Here is a 15531-nt window from a genome sequence, read left to right as displayed (position 1 = left end):
AAGTGCACAGGCCTGTTGAGGCAGAAAAAAATCCAAACAGACCCTTGATTTTGTCTGGACCCTAGCTACCTATCATTTGCCTTGAGGGACTCTCAACTTCAAGATTAAGCTAAATACCACATGTTCCCTTAGGATATCTTGAGGTCTTTTTGATGAGACTTGAGGACGGAAGATTTCACTTGTTTATCCAAGTAAATTTTAAAACTTTGAATTGTATTACGTTTAATCGCCTCAACTGGAAGCCTATTCCATTCACTAACAACACTGTTGGCAAAATTATCTTTACTCTTTGGTATCTATGTTCTGACAGCTTCAGGCAATTAGTTTTCATCTGATTAGTATTTAGTGTGTAAATATCTTTCTTTTATATAATTTCTCTAGAAAATCTTGAAGGTTTGTTGTGGTTTAGTATTTGTTTCTTGTATCTAGTACGAGTTTTGTGGCTTGCCGCTTAAACTTTTCAAATTGGCAATGATTTCAAGGAGATTCGGGAACCATACATATTTCAAATGTGGATATTTAGTTTCAATAAAAAATGAGAATACAGGAGAATATTTTTTACTTGAAGGTGAAAAATTACATTGTGCTTCTACTACAAAATATTATACTGGCCCAATACAAACAGTAACTAAAGAAAAATGCTGCAATACTTCAGTGAAACAAATTAATGTGTAAATGACACACTCTTTCACAAGTTAAATGGGATTCCTTTGCCCCTTTCAATCCTGCTTTCCTTCTAAACGAGCTTTACGTCGGAGCATCTTCTTGTGGCGATTGCCTTTGAGATGCATCGTCCACTGCAGCTCTCCAATAACAATGCGGTCACACACTTCACACTCAAACCGCGTCTTATCACCTGAGAAAAGGATAAAATTCGAGTGTTATTACAAGAATATACACATTTATATTTTCTGGCTATGGGCAAAACTCACGTGCAGTTATACGAGTGGTAACTGAAAGCTCCTCAGAATTACTTCGGTCAACGCCGTACATAGCCTCGAACTCGTGTTGGGGCAATGGCTCAGGAGCTAAGGCGGGTGGCACGCCGGAGAGAAAGGCCTGCACTACTTCCTCGGCAGGGAATCGAGCGAATTGGTCCCATCTGCTAGCGTCACTGCCATCCACTTTGTAAACTTTGGGATCCTGTAAGAACATTGGTTCTATAAAATTCCTCTGAAATAAAGACTATTCATAAAGGGATATTTAATAAACAAAGTAACTTAAATTGTTACGTAACTAAAATCCTATTATTTAATCCTCAAATATTAACTAATGATTTACAAAATCAAGCCACTTGGTCACTTCTAAACTTTTGTAGTTTGTACCGTAAACCTAACGTGTTCAACCTTCTTCAAGGGAGTTCGTACCTGTCTGGCTACAATTCTGTTGCGAATCCACTTCAGCTGTTTCCTTGAATAACGTCGAGTCACCTGAAAACAAAGTTCAAATCATTAGTTGAAAGCAACACTCATTTTAGTTCAAACACTAACAGATTCTCTTATTAGTATTAGTTATAACCATGCTCAAAGGATCATAAAATTTTCTTGTACACATGCAGTAACTATTCTAATATCACCGTAATATTGTAGAGGGACAAACAATGGGTATCTGCTTGTGATGGACGTCTGAAAAAAACAACCTCCCCTTCTCTCGTCTTTTAGATTCAGTCAACACCCTAACCTCCATTTGGAGATAGATAGTCCTAATGGGCTGGCATTCTACAATCAGACCGGACTCAGAGTTTCTATCCACACTGATTATGAAAATGTTTCCCTTGTTTTCTTTACATAAAGAAGTATTATGATCGACGATTCCCCCCTTCCCCCTTTTCTTAACGGCTGGAGATGGAAACGGACACAGACTAACATAACGTTTCTTCTCGGAGAGACCTATGGGAGGACCAAGGGGACCTTACTTTCTAGGGAGGGGGTTGGAAGTTTCCAGTCAGTGAAATTCGAGGGAACAATGATCGTTACCAGCACTTAATTTCATTGGTTTGAATCACCTGCTTCAGCGCTTCCACTCCTCTCTCATACATCTCGACGCCCAAATGCGTGTCCTGCTGGTCTCTGGGCAGTATAAGGTAATCGTGGAATTCTTTGAAGCCAATGCTCTGGAAGATGCCTTTGGTGTAGTCAGCTTCAAGGTTCTGGGCTAAGCGAGAGGCGTTATACTTCTCATGAAAATCTTGAAGTTCCTGAAGGAGACCGCGCTGGATCATGTCGTCGACTCGGCCATCAAGGCGCTTGTCCAGAACATCCTACAATGGAGGGAACTCATGCAATATAGTCTTCGTAAAGGATCATTATTAGCAAAGCATATTTTCAGTTAAAAAATAGATGATCAGGAAATAACACTGGGTAGTTTACAAGTGTGCACTGAAATAGCGCAATTAAAGTCAAACACGTTATAATATCCTTATATAGCTCGGGTGTGATTTTCGGATAGGTGTGAAGTAAAAAATCGAATATGTTATATTCCGCTAGAGCATCTAGTAGAACATCAAATTGACAAATGAAAATGCGGAATAACTACTACCATTCATTTATCTTGTTTTGTCTTCTACTGTCGTGCTTTACTTTCCAACGATCCCTTGGTTATCTTCCGCCAGGCGAAGGGAGAGTGAGGAAGAGAGATGGAGACGAGAAAGGGACAAGGATATGAGGGGGAGAGGGAGGAAAGGTCAGGGAAACAACGGAGGAGGAAGAGGTGTGCAAGGGGAGAGAAGGATGAATGAGACGAAGGGAGAGGAGAGGGGTGAGAGGGAGGTAAAGACAGAAGAGAGGGAGGAAACGGGAAACAAGGGAGGAAGGGTTACAGAGACGAGGGAAAGGGGTAAGGAAAAGGATATGAGAGGGGGAGAAGGAATGGGAGACGAGGAGAAAGGGGAGGAGGAAGGGAGAGGGAGACGTGGGTAAAGGAAGGAGATGAGAGGGGGAGAGGAAGGGAGACGAGGAGGATGAGGAAGTTAGAGGGGTAGGAAAGGGTGACGGGGGAGGGAGAGGGAGACGAAGGGGAGAGAAGGAAGACTGAAGGAGGGGAAGAGGGAGGAAGAAGACGAAGAGGATGCGGAGGGAGAGGAGGGATGAGAAAAAGGAGACGAAGGGGAAGGGCGGGGGAGAAAAAGATCTGGGGGGAGGGGAGGGAGTCGAGTGGAAAAGAGGAGGAGGGAGGGAAAAGGAGATGATGGGATGGGGGAAATGGTAGGGAGAGGGAGGGTGGAGGATTGAGGGAGAGGTAGGCGAGGGGTGAGTGGGGAGGGAGAGGACGGAGATGGGGACGAAGTGGAGGGGAAAGAGAGAATGGGACGAAGAAGGGAGGTGGGAAGGAGAAAGAGACAAAAGGGAGGGCGAAGGAGAAAGAGATGTGGAAGAAGGAAGGTGGGGGAAATACTAGAGATGAGGGTGAAGATGAGGACGACAATGGGGGGAGGGTGACAAGTGGATACGGAGGGCAAGGAGACGAGGGGGTGAGGGGAAAAGTGAGGGTGGTAGAGGGGAAAGAGAGAAAGACGAGGAGGGAGGGGGAGGTAGATGAGGAATGTGAGAGGAGGGAGGCAAGGGGTGAAGGAGTGAGTGAATTGGGGGAGGGAGAAATTCGACTAGGAGAGAGGGAGTTAGGAACTCTTGAGTGTTGGTCATCCACTGAATGGTTGTATATTCACCCGACCGTAGTGTACGCCAGAAAGTGAATACTCGGGGTACACCAATAATTAATCTTTATACCAGTTTTGCGTTGCCATCACTTCGCCCACAGAAGAGGAAATCAAGATAATTGCTCCTGAGCCACGTTTGTTGTTAGGGAATTAGTAGTGGTGTTATGGTAATCATAGTAACGATGGTCTTTCGTGGTTGTGATAAAAACACTAATTGCCATGGTAAAGGCATGGTGATTGTTGGCTGCTTTCTGATTGTGAAGATGGCAATGGCTGTTCCGTCTCTAGAGGCTGATTCTGGTACTGGCATATAGTGGTTGTAATCTTACTAATGTTTTTATTGTTCGCGCTAATTTTGATGTGAACCTTCGCCGTCAGTCACCGAGTCATATAAATGCGTAGCTATAAAAAGATTATTTAGATGAATGAAGGCTTGACCTCACCATAATGTTTATAACATTTGTATATCCCCTCAGGTTTTGTAAATAAAGTTTTCAACATATAAGCACGCCGTACACTTGTTTACAAACATGTTGCACTCGCAATGAATGTTTATTGATATAGAAGCCATAAAAAGCACGATCACATAACTAGTACATGTGCTTGCGTCCAAGTCACACACGCCAAAGAACATACAAAATGCATTGCAACTTACCCGAGAACGAGAGGGTACATAAACACACACTCACACAACCACCTGGAAAAAGCACGATCACATAACTAGTACATGTACTTGCGTCCAAGTCACACACGCCAAAGAACATACTAATGCATTGCAATTTACCCGAGAACGAGGGTACATATACACACACTCACATAACCACATGGACGCACACACCCAAACACACACACACTCCTCCACATCACCACAGTTTATCATCTCTACTAGCATCCTATCATCACTATTACACCTACACTATCATCACTATACCTTCACTGTTACAAGTGGCATCTTTATCACAATCACAAAAGATTCCCATTAGCATCATCACCCGAGCACTATCACAATCACTATTCTGATAACAAACTCGGTTAGGGGCGACTAACACGAGTTGCTCTTCGGGCTAAGTGGTGGAGGTGGAAGGTCACGTGATTAAGAATTGTAAAAAAAAAATAAGGTAAGTTGGTTATAACCCTTATATTCAGTTTGTGGTGTACACCCTGGTAACTAAACATATAACCCCTGAAAGGATGATCAACACCCGGCCATCTAGAATTCAAAAGAACATATTACAGTTTGGAATAAACTTTGAAAGAAATAGGATAATGGACGTGACAAATCTGACAATATTGCGCCACTCATTGTGATAACATGCATAAAACGGAAAACCCACCTGGTCACAGTCAATCCACAGGAGAGCAACGTTGGAGAACCTGAGACCTCCTCCGAGCTTGGAACCTCCTTCTTCCTGCTGAGTTCGGAGAATCTCGCTGTGCTTCCTTCCGGTCTGCTCCCACACCTGAAGTGACCTACCGAAGAAACGAAGGGGGAATGAGTCAGTAACAAAGGTGAGAGGTTAACAAAGGTGAGAGGTTATAACAAACACAATCTCTCACTTCTCGTCACTTCCTCCTTTCGTTGTTTCCTGTATGGGTCTAGTAACTATATGAGGCTTGTACAGTCAGTACCATAGGACACCCTACAGCTGTGTCACACAAAATAATTTATTTAAATTAGAGAATACAGTAGTCTCCATTCATAAAAGAATGTCGATCGATTCTCAACTTCATGTCCATTTTCCAAGAAACTTTTCCATATTTACGCTTCTGTTACCATATGATAATGAGCAACATTCGTCTCAAGACATCAAGTATTCTTAGTAAGATATTCAGGGCTTGATTTCACATCAGAAACGAGTGACAAGTATGACATCAAGCCCTGGCAAGATCACTGAATTTTATTTCATTCCCATTGTTTTGCTACTACTTCTCTAAAGTTGTGTAAACGCACAAGATGAATTGGTGTTTCTTAATTTTTCCCTATTAAAGTCTTCGACATGGCAATGTACTCCTTCATCGACTTTTGTTTTGGCCAAGGGATAAAATCCTACCGGTCAACTTATTAAAACTGGCTGACCACGAATAGATAAAGACGGGTTAACCCTTTTGTTGCATTTTTACAAGTTGACTATCTATTCCGGCTGCCGAAAAGCAACTAGATTTCGTTAGTCATATTCTGAGAGCAGACAGTTAAAAAAAATGTTTGTTGGGAGGAGTAGAGGGAACACGAACAAGAGGATGCGATATTATCCCCACGGATAGAATCTTATTTTTGTACTTTTTGTCCTTTCTGCGACCCTTGGAAATATGCAGACAAAAGAAGAAGAATGGAATGGTGACGGCCGGAGACCCCTTTGCACAACTCTTGAGGTAAAGAATGTTTCACGGAACGACGCGGAGAGGTCAGAAGGAACCCCAAGAAAAGAACAAGAAGAGAGATAAACCCAAGTAAGGCGTATTGGCCCTAAACCTCCGGAAATAGGGACCGATGGGCCCTTGGAACACGAAGCCAGATGGACAACTGCACCTCGGAACGTGGTCCACGTGCTCCCGGGTAGGTGGGGCAGGAGACAGGAAGGAAGGGGGTGGGGAGGAGGGGAAGTGAAGTGAAGGGGGTTAATGGAAGGGTATGCACATGCGCACCTACATGTACACATACACTCACACAGTGACACAGTCAGAGGCGTACACACACACAAACACACGCGAGCACACTATGTACTTCGGGCGTCAACGCTGGTACGTAAAAAGAGAATAAACTTTTGGTTAGCTTATTACACAATACTGGCGCACATAACGAAAAGTACTGTTGATGAAGTTGGTAATCTCATCTTGGTAAATGATGGTTGTCGCTTCAGTTGTAGGAAGTAACTTTACTTTGAAAGTGGTTAAGACTTGTATTAATTAGAGGGCAGGATAGATAGATGGGGGAGAGGGAGGGAAGGGGGATTTGTGAAAGGAAAGAATGAAATGGAAGGAAGTTAGAGTAATGATAGATGTGGGGCAGACCCTCTTACTTGGTTAGTTTACAGTTATACGTGAATTCTTTATTTTTACGGTAGTAAAAGGGCCCATCCGCGATAAGATACATAATATATAGATAATAAATAAACACTTTGGAAAGCGTATGCAAATAAAAGTATATACAAATAGACTCAGCTATACGATGGCAATCCATGGATGTGGTAAAATATTTACAATATAAAGTTTTGATTATGATGGATGTATACAATGATTTGATGAGGATTAACAATATTATGTACACTTAAACCTATGTACTGTTAGGGGACACTGCAGCAGATGTGGCGTGTTGCCACACTGTAAATAATTGCTTACGCGCCCGAAGTGCGCTCCAATGGAACGCAGTAGGGAGGGTGCCATTGTTGGCAGCAGGAGCTATAATACACAATTCATTGTCCAAGGAGACGCGTCTTGGTGCTGAGAAGTTTATCCTCTGACATCAGGTGGACTCCTGGGGCACTGGTGAGAGCATTGGGGATCCACAGCTCTTTGCCCACCTGCCACGCTGTGATGAAGAACGCTGAGATCTTCTCCCTCGGACGCTGGGGACGAGGCTTTTCGAGGTATCCACGAAGAAGAGGTCCAGGATGGGGATAAGTGGGCAATCGCCCATGACGAGGTTAAGGTGGTGCAGGACCACCAAGTAGAACTTGCACTTCGCCGAGACGGGATCTTCCTTTATTATCGTTCTACAAATGCAACGTGTCTGGTGAGGAAGGCAGGGTTGAAAATGGCGAGGATGAGTGGTCTCAACAGTGCTTCCTTGACTTTGATGAACGCTTGATCGTGGTCAGAAATACCATGTGAAGGACATCCTTGGGCTCAACAAGAAACGCCTGCAGTATTTCCATGATATCAAGGGACTCTGCATGTCAATCCATCTGGAACAAGTTTTCTCTCCGTAGGATATTTCTGCCTGAAACATAGGGGTGAGGTTTTCCCAACCAACTACTAATTCCGTTTCGAGGTCTATCAGCCCTTTCCGTCTCGTCTCCCTCCCAAAAAGATGGCGACAGGATCTCGAAGCGGGATTCTCCACGGTACTCCTGGGTTGATTCCCAACCAGGTGTTGATACCGAAAGTGAGGAAGCAGTTGAGACTGACTGCATAATGAGTCAATGTTAACATTTTCTTACCCTAACTATTTGTAACTTTAACGATGGTGCGTGACGATGGTGCATGACGGTGGGGCAAAGAGATGGTGATCTCTGGAAGTCCTTAGTCACAGCCCACATGTCAGGCGTTGCAGGCACATTGGTCGCTCTTTGGTGAAGCCAGGGAGCAATATAGATCAGCGGCAAACTACACGACTGAGCAGCCCTATTCAGGATCCGCTCTGCTCGCCCCACATAGGGACGGGGCTAGAAAAGGTGCCTTTAACAAAGCCTCCCTAAACCTAAACTGTCCGGGGAGCCGTCCCAGTAAGGTCATCCAAACGCGTCATGAATAATAATTAATGATACCCATGAATTACAACAGGGAGAGATCAACAACTCTCTCAAATCAAAATCCTTCTGTTGCATTCCCGCCCTGCATTCCCTCCCGACGAAACTTGAGAACAACCAACAATGGTAAAACCAGAACAATTATATTTTATCTACCATCCTTACAGAGGGTAGTAATCGCCGCCGTCGGCGTTACTGACTAAACTAAGCACAAGAATCAGTGCCTGCAAACCCGATCCCACTATGCGATATTGCGTTCCAGAATCTACCCGTCACCAACTCGACTTATACCATGACGATCTGGGCTTGACTTGGACAACTCTAGAGTCTTGGTCCTGAAATCTACTAATGATTAGCAGTAAAAAGACTTTAAAGCCAAACTATTAACACCCTTAAATAACTAGTACTATATAACGACACTTCAAAAATAAAATAACGTTCGACGACAGCGCGAAGTTTTCCATAAACATAGAATCGCCGGTAAACTACAATTAATAATAAGTGGGCAATTACGGGACGAGCATGAGTTCCATCGTTGCCAGCAGTCACCATAATACATAATTCAATATCTTACAAAGCACACACACACACACACACACACACACACACACACACACACACACACACGGCTCGGTGGCGGATTGGTAAGGCACTGGCCTCACAAGCCGGAGAACCGGGGTTCGATTCCCCGGCCGGGCGGAGATAAATTGGGTTTGTCTCCTATCACGTATAGCCCCTGTTCACCTAGCAGTGAGTAGGTACGGGATGTTAGTCAAGGAGTTGTGACCTTGCTGTCCCGGTGTGTGGTGTGTGAGTGGTCTCAGACCTACCCAGAGATCGGCAAATAATGAGCTCTGAGCTCACTGCCGTAGGGTGGTGTCTGGCTGTCTCGAACAGAGGCTGCAGCAGATCCGAGGTGAATACACACACACACACACACACACACTATATATAATCAAACCAAATAATATATTCTCTCCACATCCCTCATTTCCTAGATGAATGGCTTTTTACAATGAGAAGAATAAAGGTGTTTATCCTTTGGGTCATCTCATAATTCAATTACAAAACGAAATATCATATGCATAAAATGAAACAACGCGGAATGCCACTTACCAAGGCGGGAAATAACTATTCTCAGAAAATACTATTTTGCAGCTAGGGATATGAATTCTCGTGAGTTTACGAAAGATATAAAAACAAGAGCTCTTTAGACCAAAGCATCTTGACTAAATTGCTACTTTTACATTTAACTTCTGCTGCTATAATGATACTCCAACTGACCCTCACCACCACCACCCAGACAACCCCCCCCCCCCACCACCACCATCACCATCACCACCACCTCCCGTCCATTTTTGTTTAGCATTGCTTCACAAAGGATATGTGGCACCAGGTAAGGCTGGACGATTCGTGTCACTATCTGTTGTAGGACCTCTGTGTCGTGGCGATTGTCTTTGGGTGTACAGTATATCGTTGTGTTTTTATGTGCTGTGTTTTACTTCCCGTTCAGTCTTGTAAGTTTATATTTATATTAGATTTTGAGTTTGTCTGTGCCTTATCTGTGCTCTGATTGCTCATACTCGTACATGGCACTTTTTTTTTTCTTTTTTTGCAAAACAAGTATAACACTCTTTTCCTTCTTTCTCAAGCGTTATAATCCCTAGATTTTTTCAAGCCTCTCTCTTGGGTATGCATTGCAGATTAGAAACCTATATCTTTATCGCTCTAAAACTTTCCAGCGTTGTCTCTTTTTTATTCTATGTTTATTAATTAATTTATCTATCTATTTAATCATTGCCTCCCAAACAGCTATGGTATATTCTAGACTTGATCTGAAATATTTGGTTATAAGATCTGTGTGTGGAATGACTACTCTAACGATGGTGCTCTACACACTAACTCTCCCTCAGGTAACTGTTCGCGTCAGCCTTTCTTCCAGCAAATCACTAATCCTTTCCATGGAACCAATGATAGGAGCCTGCAAATTGTGGTCTTACGAGACGGACATCGGAGGGGATAATCTCCCTTGCGTTCGTCTTCAGATCCCATTGACTACACCACTACCTGGAGGTGCAACCCCAAACGGCTGACACTCTGTCAACAGCTGGGTCCAAGAACTCTCTATCAGCTACGATTAATTTTCTCTCCACTTTTTCACTTACGGATGGCTGATGGCCTCTTCTAACCAGTTGGTGACACAGAAACAAATTAACACTAATGCATTACCGACCACAACTACATTTCTTCGAGGAAATATCCATAAGAACACCTGAGGACCGTTGCTGGTTGTTGTCGGGCTGCGGGTAATCAGTCAGTGAAACTCGGGATAACAATTATTATTATTTAAGAAAATATATTTCCGCGTCCCTTTATACAGTGGCAGCATTGCGACAACACACCCTCCTTCATATCAAAGAGAAAATATTTCATAACTTTTTGGCCGCATCGCGTCTATTTTGCGACAACAATCTTTCCGTCATAACAACAAACAGAAAATATTTCATAACTTTTTTTTTTTTTTTTTTTTTTGTCATATTGCACACCCTCGGATTTCTCATAATTTTTACCTCGCTCTTCTTCCCATCTTTCACCATTGCCTTCTTCTGTCCTCTTTAATTTGTTTGCCATCATACTCTTTTCTTCCATCAGTGGCACATCTAAATACACACGCACAACAACACCCACCCACACCCACACACAACCACATTCACACAAACCACCAACACATCCACATGGACGCACACCAAATGAATGTACATATACATTCTACATCTATATACCAAAAGGCTTCTACCCCCTCATAAGGAAGGTAGCCAGCCATTCACGTATATATTCATATATTATATACATTTATATATTGCACATCGAGTGAGGCTGGAAATACGAATGAAGGTAGGAGAGAAGAAAAGGGGAAGGAAGATCAGGAAAAAGAGGTGAATGAGGGAAAATAGGAAGAGAAGGAGAGGAAGAAGTTGAGAAAAAAGGCGAAGGAAGAGAAGAAATAAAAAGATGAAAAGAAAAAGGCAGAGTAGGAGAACGAGGAGGAGGCGGAGGATGAAAAGAAAGTGGTGTAAGAGAAGAAAACGAGCAAGAGAAGGAGAAGGAAAATAGGAGGAAGAAGAAGAGGAGGAGGAGGAAGGAGAGGAAGGGGAGCGGAGGGGACGGGAAGGGAGGATAATGATGATGAGGAGGAGGAGAAGGAGGAGGAGGAATAGTAGGAGGAGGAGGGGGAAGAAAAAGAGATGGCGAAGCCGAGGGAAGAGAAAGCGACGGCAGAGGAAGAGGAGGACGATGAAAAAGTGAGTAAAAAGATGATCGAGGAAAAGGAAGCAAAGGAGGTGGAAGAGGAGCAAAAGGAGGAGAAGGAAAAGAAGAGAGAGGAGAGGATGGGGAAGAAGATATCATGGGTACAACTGAATTACAAGGCAATAGACCCGACCTGGCGATCCCAGACAGCGCCAAGACGAATAGAAAAAGCGGAGGTCATATGGAGAATCGATGGAAGGGAGATGGATGGCGTATGAGCATGTAGTACGTTGTGGACCTAGGCTGGAAACTACTCTATGGAATAAGATAGATAGAGAGGGAAATGCATTTCTTTTGTGGAAGAGAAGGCGCAAGAGGAGAGAGTAGGGCTAAAGGCAACGGGGGATGAGAATAAGAAGATAGACAAGGTAGAGTGTTGTGAATGAAAAAAAGGAGAAAAAGAAACAGGGAGGGAGAGACGGAGAGAGAAAGAGAGTGAGTGAGAGTGAGAGAGAGAGAGGGAGAAGGACGATAGAATTAGATATTGGTGATGGGTGGAGGGAGTTGTAAAACGGAGTTGAGGGAAAACAAGCGACATAAACAATTAATTGTTTATGAATCTAATGTATATGGCGGGAAAGGGTGGTGGATGGGAGTGAAATGGGTGGGAAAAGGTATGTGCCTCTAATTTAGCTACCTCCCTTATAAGGTGTATGTATGTATATATATATATATACATATATAAATATATATATATATATATATATATATATATATATATGTGTGTGTGTGTGTGTGTGTGTGTGTGTGTGTTTGTACAACACTGAATGAGTCCCAGTGATGAGAGATACATTTTAACAATAACAATGCACTTTGACTCTAAGCCATCAACATCGGGATACCCAATGGAAACCGACATGCAGAAATTGAAATATATATATATATATATATATATATATATATATATATATATATGTGTGTGTGTGCGTTTGTGTGTGTGTGTTTGTGTGTGTACTTGTGTGTGTGTGTGTGTGTGCATTCATATATCCATATATACATACAATGACAGCTGGAGTTACAATCCTAACGGATTTCACACTCCCACTTGATTTTGAATGATTAAATCTGGAATTCAATGAAACCTGCAAATTAGGAACCAACTGTTCTGCAACATCATTGAAGTGAGTGAATCATGAGAAATGGGTAAAAGTGTGTATTACGCCACTGTGTGGGCTGAGTTCGATCCCAAACCGATAAAAACGACTTTCCTTTGTTTTAGCTTTCAGAGGACACAAAGAAGAGGCCATAGGTTTGATCATAGTTGAGCGCCCTCTGACTGATGACGTCACTGGGCATTCACTTTTGATAAAATTTCTTTAAAAAAGAAATCGAAGAAGCTACTGGGGTTATGGTCCAATGGGATTGAATAATCTCAGCTACGGGTGCGGACAAATGCATCTGATACAGCTTAGCGTGGGAAGGTGCGAGCTTAATCTCCATCATAATCACTGTGGAAGCGAATCAAGATGAACAGTTGGATGGGTGATTAATGGTACATCTGTCTTGCAGTGATAATATCATTATGATCATCATCATTATTACTATTTCTATCATTATCATTATCTTTATCATCGTAATCATTATTATAGAGGAACAGATGAATATGTCAGAGTTTACACATATCATCAGCAACCAATACTGCGCTTTGATGTGTCAGCTTCATTTGACTGCAACAGTACGTGGAACGAGAAGGAATGCAGAAGGAACGAAGAGAAGGGGGAAGAAGGGAGGGAGAAGTCAGAGAAGGGGCGAGAGATAAACAGGATCAACGCAGGAACAAGATAAAAGAATAAGAGTAAAAGAAAGAGAGAAAGTACTGGCACATTGGCGAAGAGAGGAAGGCGTGAGGAGAGAAAGAGAGGACGAGGGAGGAAGGGAGCAGGAAACGGAGAAAGGCGGAGATGCGGCAAGTGTATTTGAGGATTAGCGAGGTATCGTATGAATACAAGGCGGGTTTAAGGGAAATCTATAAACGGATGACGGGGGTGGGTGGGGGACATGCTGGCATGAAACAAGAAAGAAGGATGCGAGGGCGACAAAGACAGACAGGAGGCATATAGTGAAACTGAGGTGAATATATATATATATATATATATATATAATATATATATATATATATATATATATATATATATATATATATATATATATATATATATATATACTGTATGCACACACACACACATCTATATATAAAGGGTTGAAAGGAAGAGGAGGAGGAGAAAAATGAGAAAAATGAGTAAGGGTTGGAGAAAGAAGAGGAGGAATAAGAATAACAAGGGAAGAAATATAAAGAGTGGGGAGGAGGGGAGAAGGAGGGAAAAAAAGGAAGAGGAGGAAAGAAAATAAAAGACGAGTAGGGGAAGTAGGTGGAGATAGTGGAGAAGGAATGGAGGAGGAGAGGGAGGACAGAGAGGGGAAGAGGAAGAAAGGAGAAGAAGGAAAAGAAAATGAGGAAGAGGAGAAGGAAAAGAGGAGGAGAAGGAAAAAGGTATGCAGGTGAAGATGGTGGAGGAGAGGGAAGGGAGGAAGAGAGGGAGGAGGAGAAGAGAAAAAAGGAAGAGTGTGAGAGGAGAGGATGGAAGAGGAGAGGAAGAGGAGTAGAGGAGAAAAGGAGAAGTGGAGCAGATGATGGGAAGAACGGAATAGAGAAAATAGGAGAGTAGAGTACAATAGAGGAAAGGATAGAAGAGGAGAGGACAAGAAGAGGAGGAAGAAGGGGGAGGAGAGTAAAACATGGGAGAGAGTGGAGGAGTTGACAAGGAGAAGAAAATGGAAGAGAGGAGAGGAGAGGAGTTGAAGAGGAGGGAGCGAAGGAGAGAAGTAGAGAAGAGGAGGAAGTGAGGAAGGGAGAAGACGAGGAGGAGGAGGAGGATCAGGAGTTGGTGGTGACATTGGTGGAGGAAGAGGAGGAAGAAGAGGAAGAGGAGGGGAGAAAGAGAGGAGGAGAGGAGGAAGAGGAGGGGAGAAGGAGAGGAGGAGGAGAAAACAAGGGAGAAAAAGGGAGGAGGAAGGTATGGAGGAAGATGATAGGAAGGAAAAGAAGGATGAAGAAGAAAGGAGAGAGATAATGATGATGAGGAGGAAGAAGAGAGGAGTGGAGGGGAAGGAGTAGTAGAAGAGGAGAAATAGGAATGGATGGGGAAGGAGGAAAGGACGGGGAAGAGAAAGAGGAGATGAGAAGATGAATGGAGGAAGGGGAAGAGTAGGAGAGGAAGGGGATGAAGAGCATAGGAAGAGAGGAGAGAACGAGAGGAGAGGAGGAAAGGAGAGTAAAGGAGGAAAGGAGGAAAGGAGGAGAGGAGAAGAGTAAGTCGTATAGAGAAAATATTGAGTCTTAGTGGAGGATTCAGTGAGGTTGTCTGGATCGAGTGAGTGGATGCGAGTGGAAAGAGCAGGCAAAGGAGGAGCAAGCCAGCCTGATGGAGTGGGCAATGTAACTATATCAAGTAAATAGGACGGAGGTACTGGCAAACATCTTAAGTACATGGGAAACGAGGCAATTTATACATACTCTTTTATCGCGGGAACGGTACGAAAGAAAGGGCGAGTATGTAATATCTATTGTATTAGAATAGGAGCAAGGGTTATTTTGGAGTATCGAAGCCCATGTTTTAAGACAAATGGCATTTAAAGGGAGATGGATTTTTTTTTTTTTTTAGTTTTTGCATTTCGTTTTTGTCTCGTTCGAGTCTAAGTCTCTCTCTCTCTTTCCCTCTGACACACACACACACACACACACACACAAACACACACACACACACACACACACACACACACATATTTTTTTTATGAAGACGGTGGATGATGACCCGGACCGTTTGGTGGCCATCCTGATATCAGGAATAGTAACATCGTATCTAAGAAAGTCCTCTGTATCAAGACTTACGGAAGAGGTTACTGTACTTGAAACAAAGTAAATCTATTTCTTTAAGTGCGAGGAGTGCAGAAACTCAAACACCTTGTCTACTTCTTCATGTGGGTAACAATGGAAGTGCCTTAGAAGCTGCAGGAGGCTATGTAAATACATACAGTAAATGAGCATTTAACATCTTTATGAGACAGTGAAATGGAACTGTAATAAAAAAAATCTATCAATGT

The 15531-nt window shown here is 43.0% G+C and overlaps 1 protein-coding gene across 1 annotated transcript in view; it reads right to left on the bottom strand.

Annotated features, from left to right (window-relative positions):
- Window positions 1-550: 550 nt before the first annotated feature.
- LOC143030273 (tRNA dimethylallyltransferase-like) overlaps window positions 551-15531 on the bottom strand; it is a 107748-nt gene continuing 92767 nt past the window's right edge. Inside the window, exons 2-6 of the mRNA XM_076193430.1 lie at window positions 4990-5125; window positions 2006-2260; window positions 1368-1430; window positions 975-1143; window positions 551-856 (exon numbers count right to left, since the gene is read on the bottom strand). Of these exons, the coding sequence (XP_076049545.1) occupies window positions 720-856; window positions 975-1143; window positions 1368-1430; window positions 2006-2260; window positions 4990-5125 (760 nt within the window). The 3' untranslated portion in view covers window positions 551-719. The remainder of the gene's footprint in view (window positions 857-974; window positions 1144-1367; window positions 1431-2005; window positions 2261-4989; window positions 5126-15531) is intronic.

The sequence above is a fragment of the Oratosquilla oratoria genome, chromosome 1 (genome assembly GCF_046742065.1).
Source record: "Oratosquilla oratoria isolate Oo_2021 chromosome 1, ASM4674206v1, whole genome shotgun sequence".
NCBI lineage: Eukaryota > Metazoa > Arthropoda > Malacostraca > Stomatopoda > Squillidae > Oratosquilla > Oratosquilla oratoria.
The sequence above is the reverse complement of the archived record's forward strand: the minus strand, read 5'-3'. Positions and strand labels throughout refer to the sequence as shown.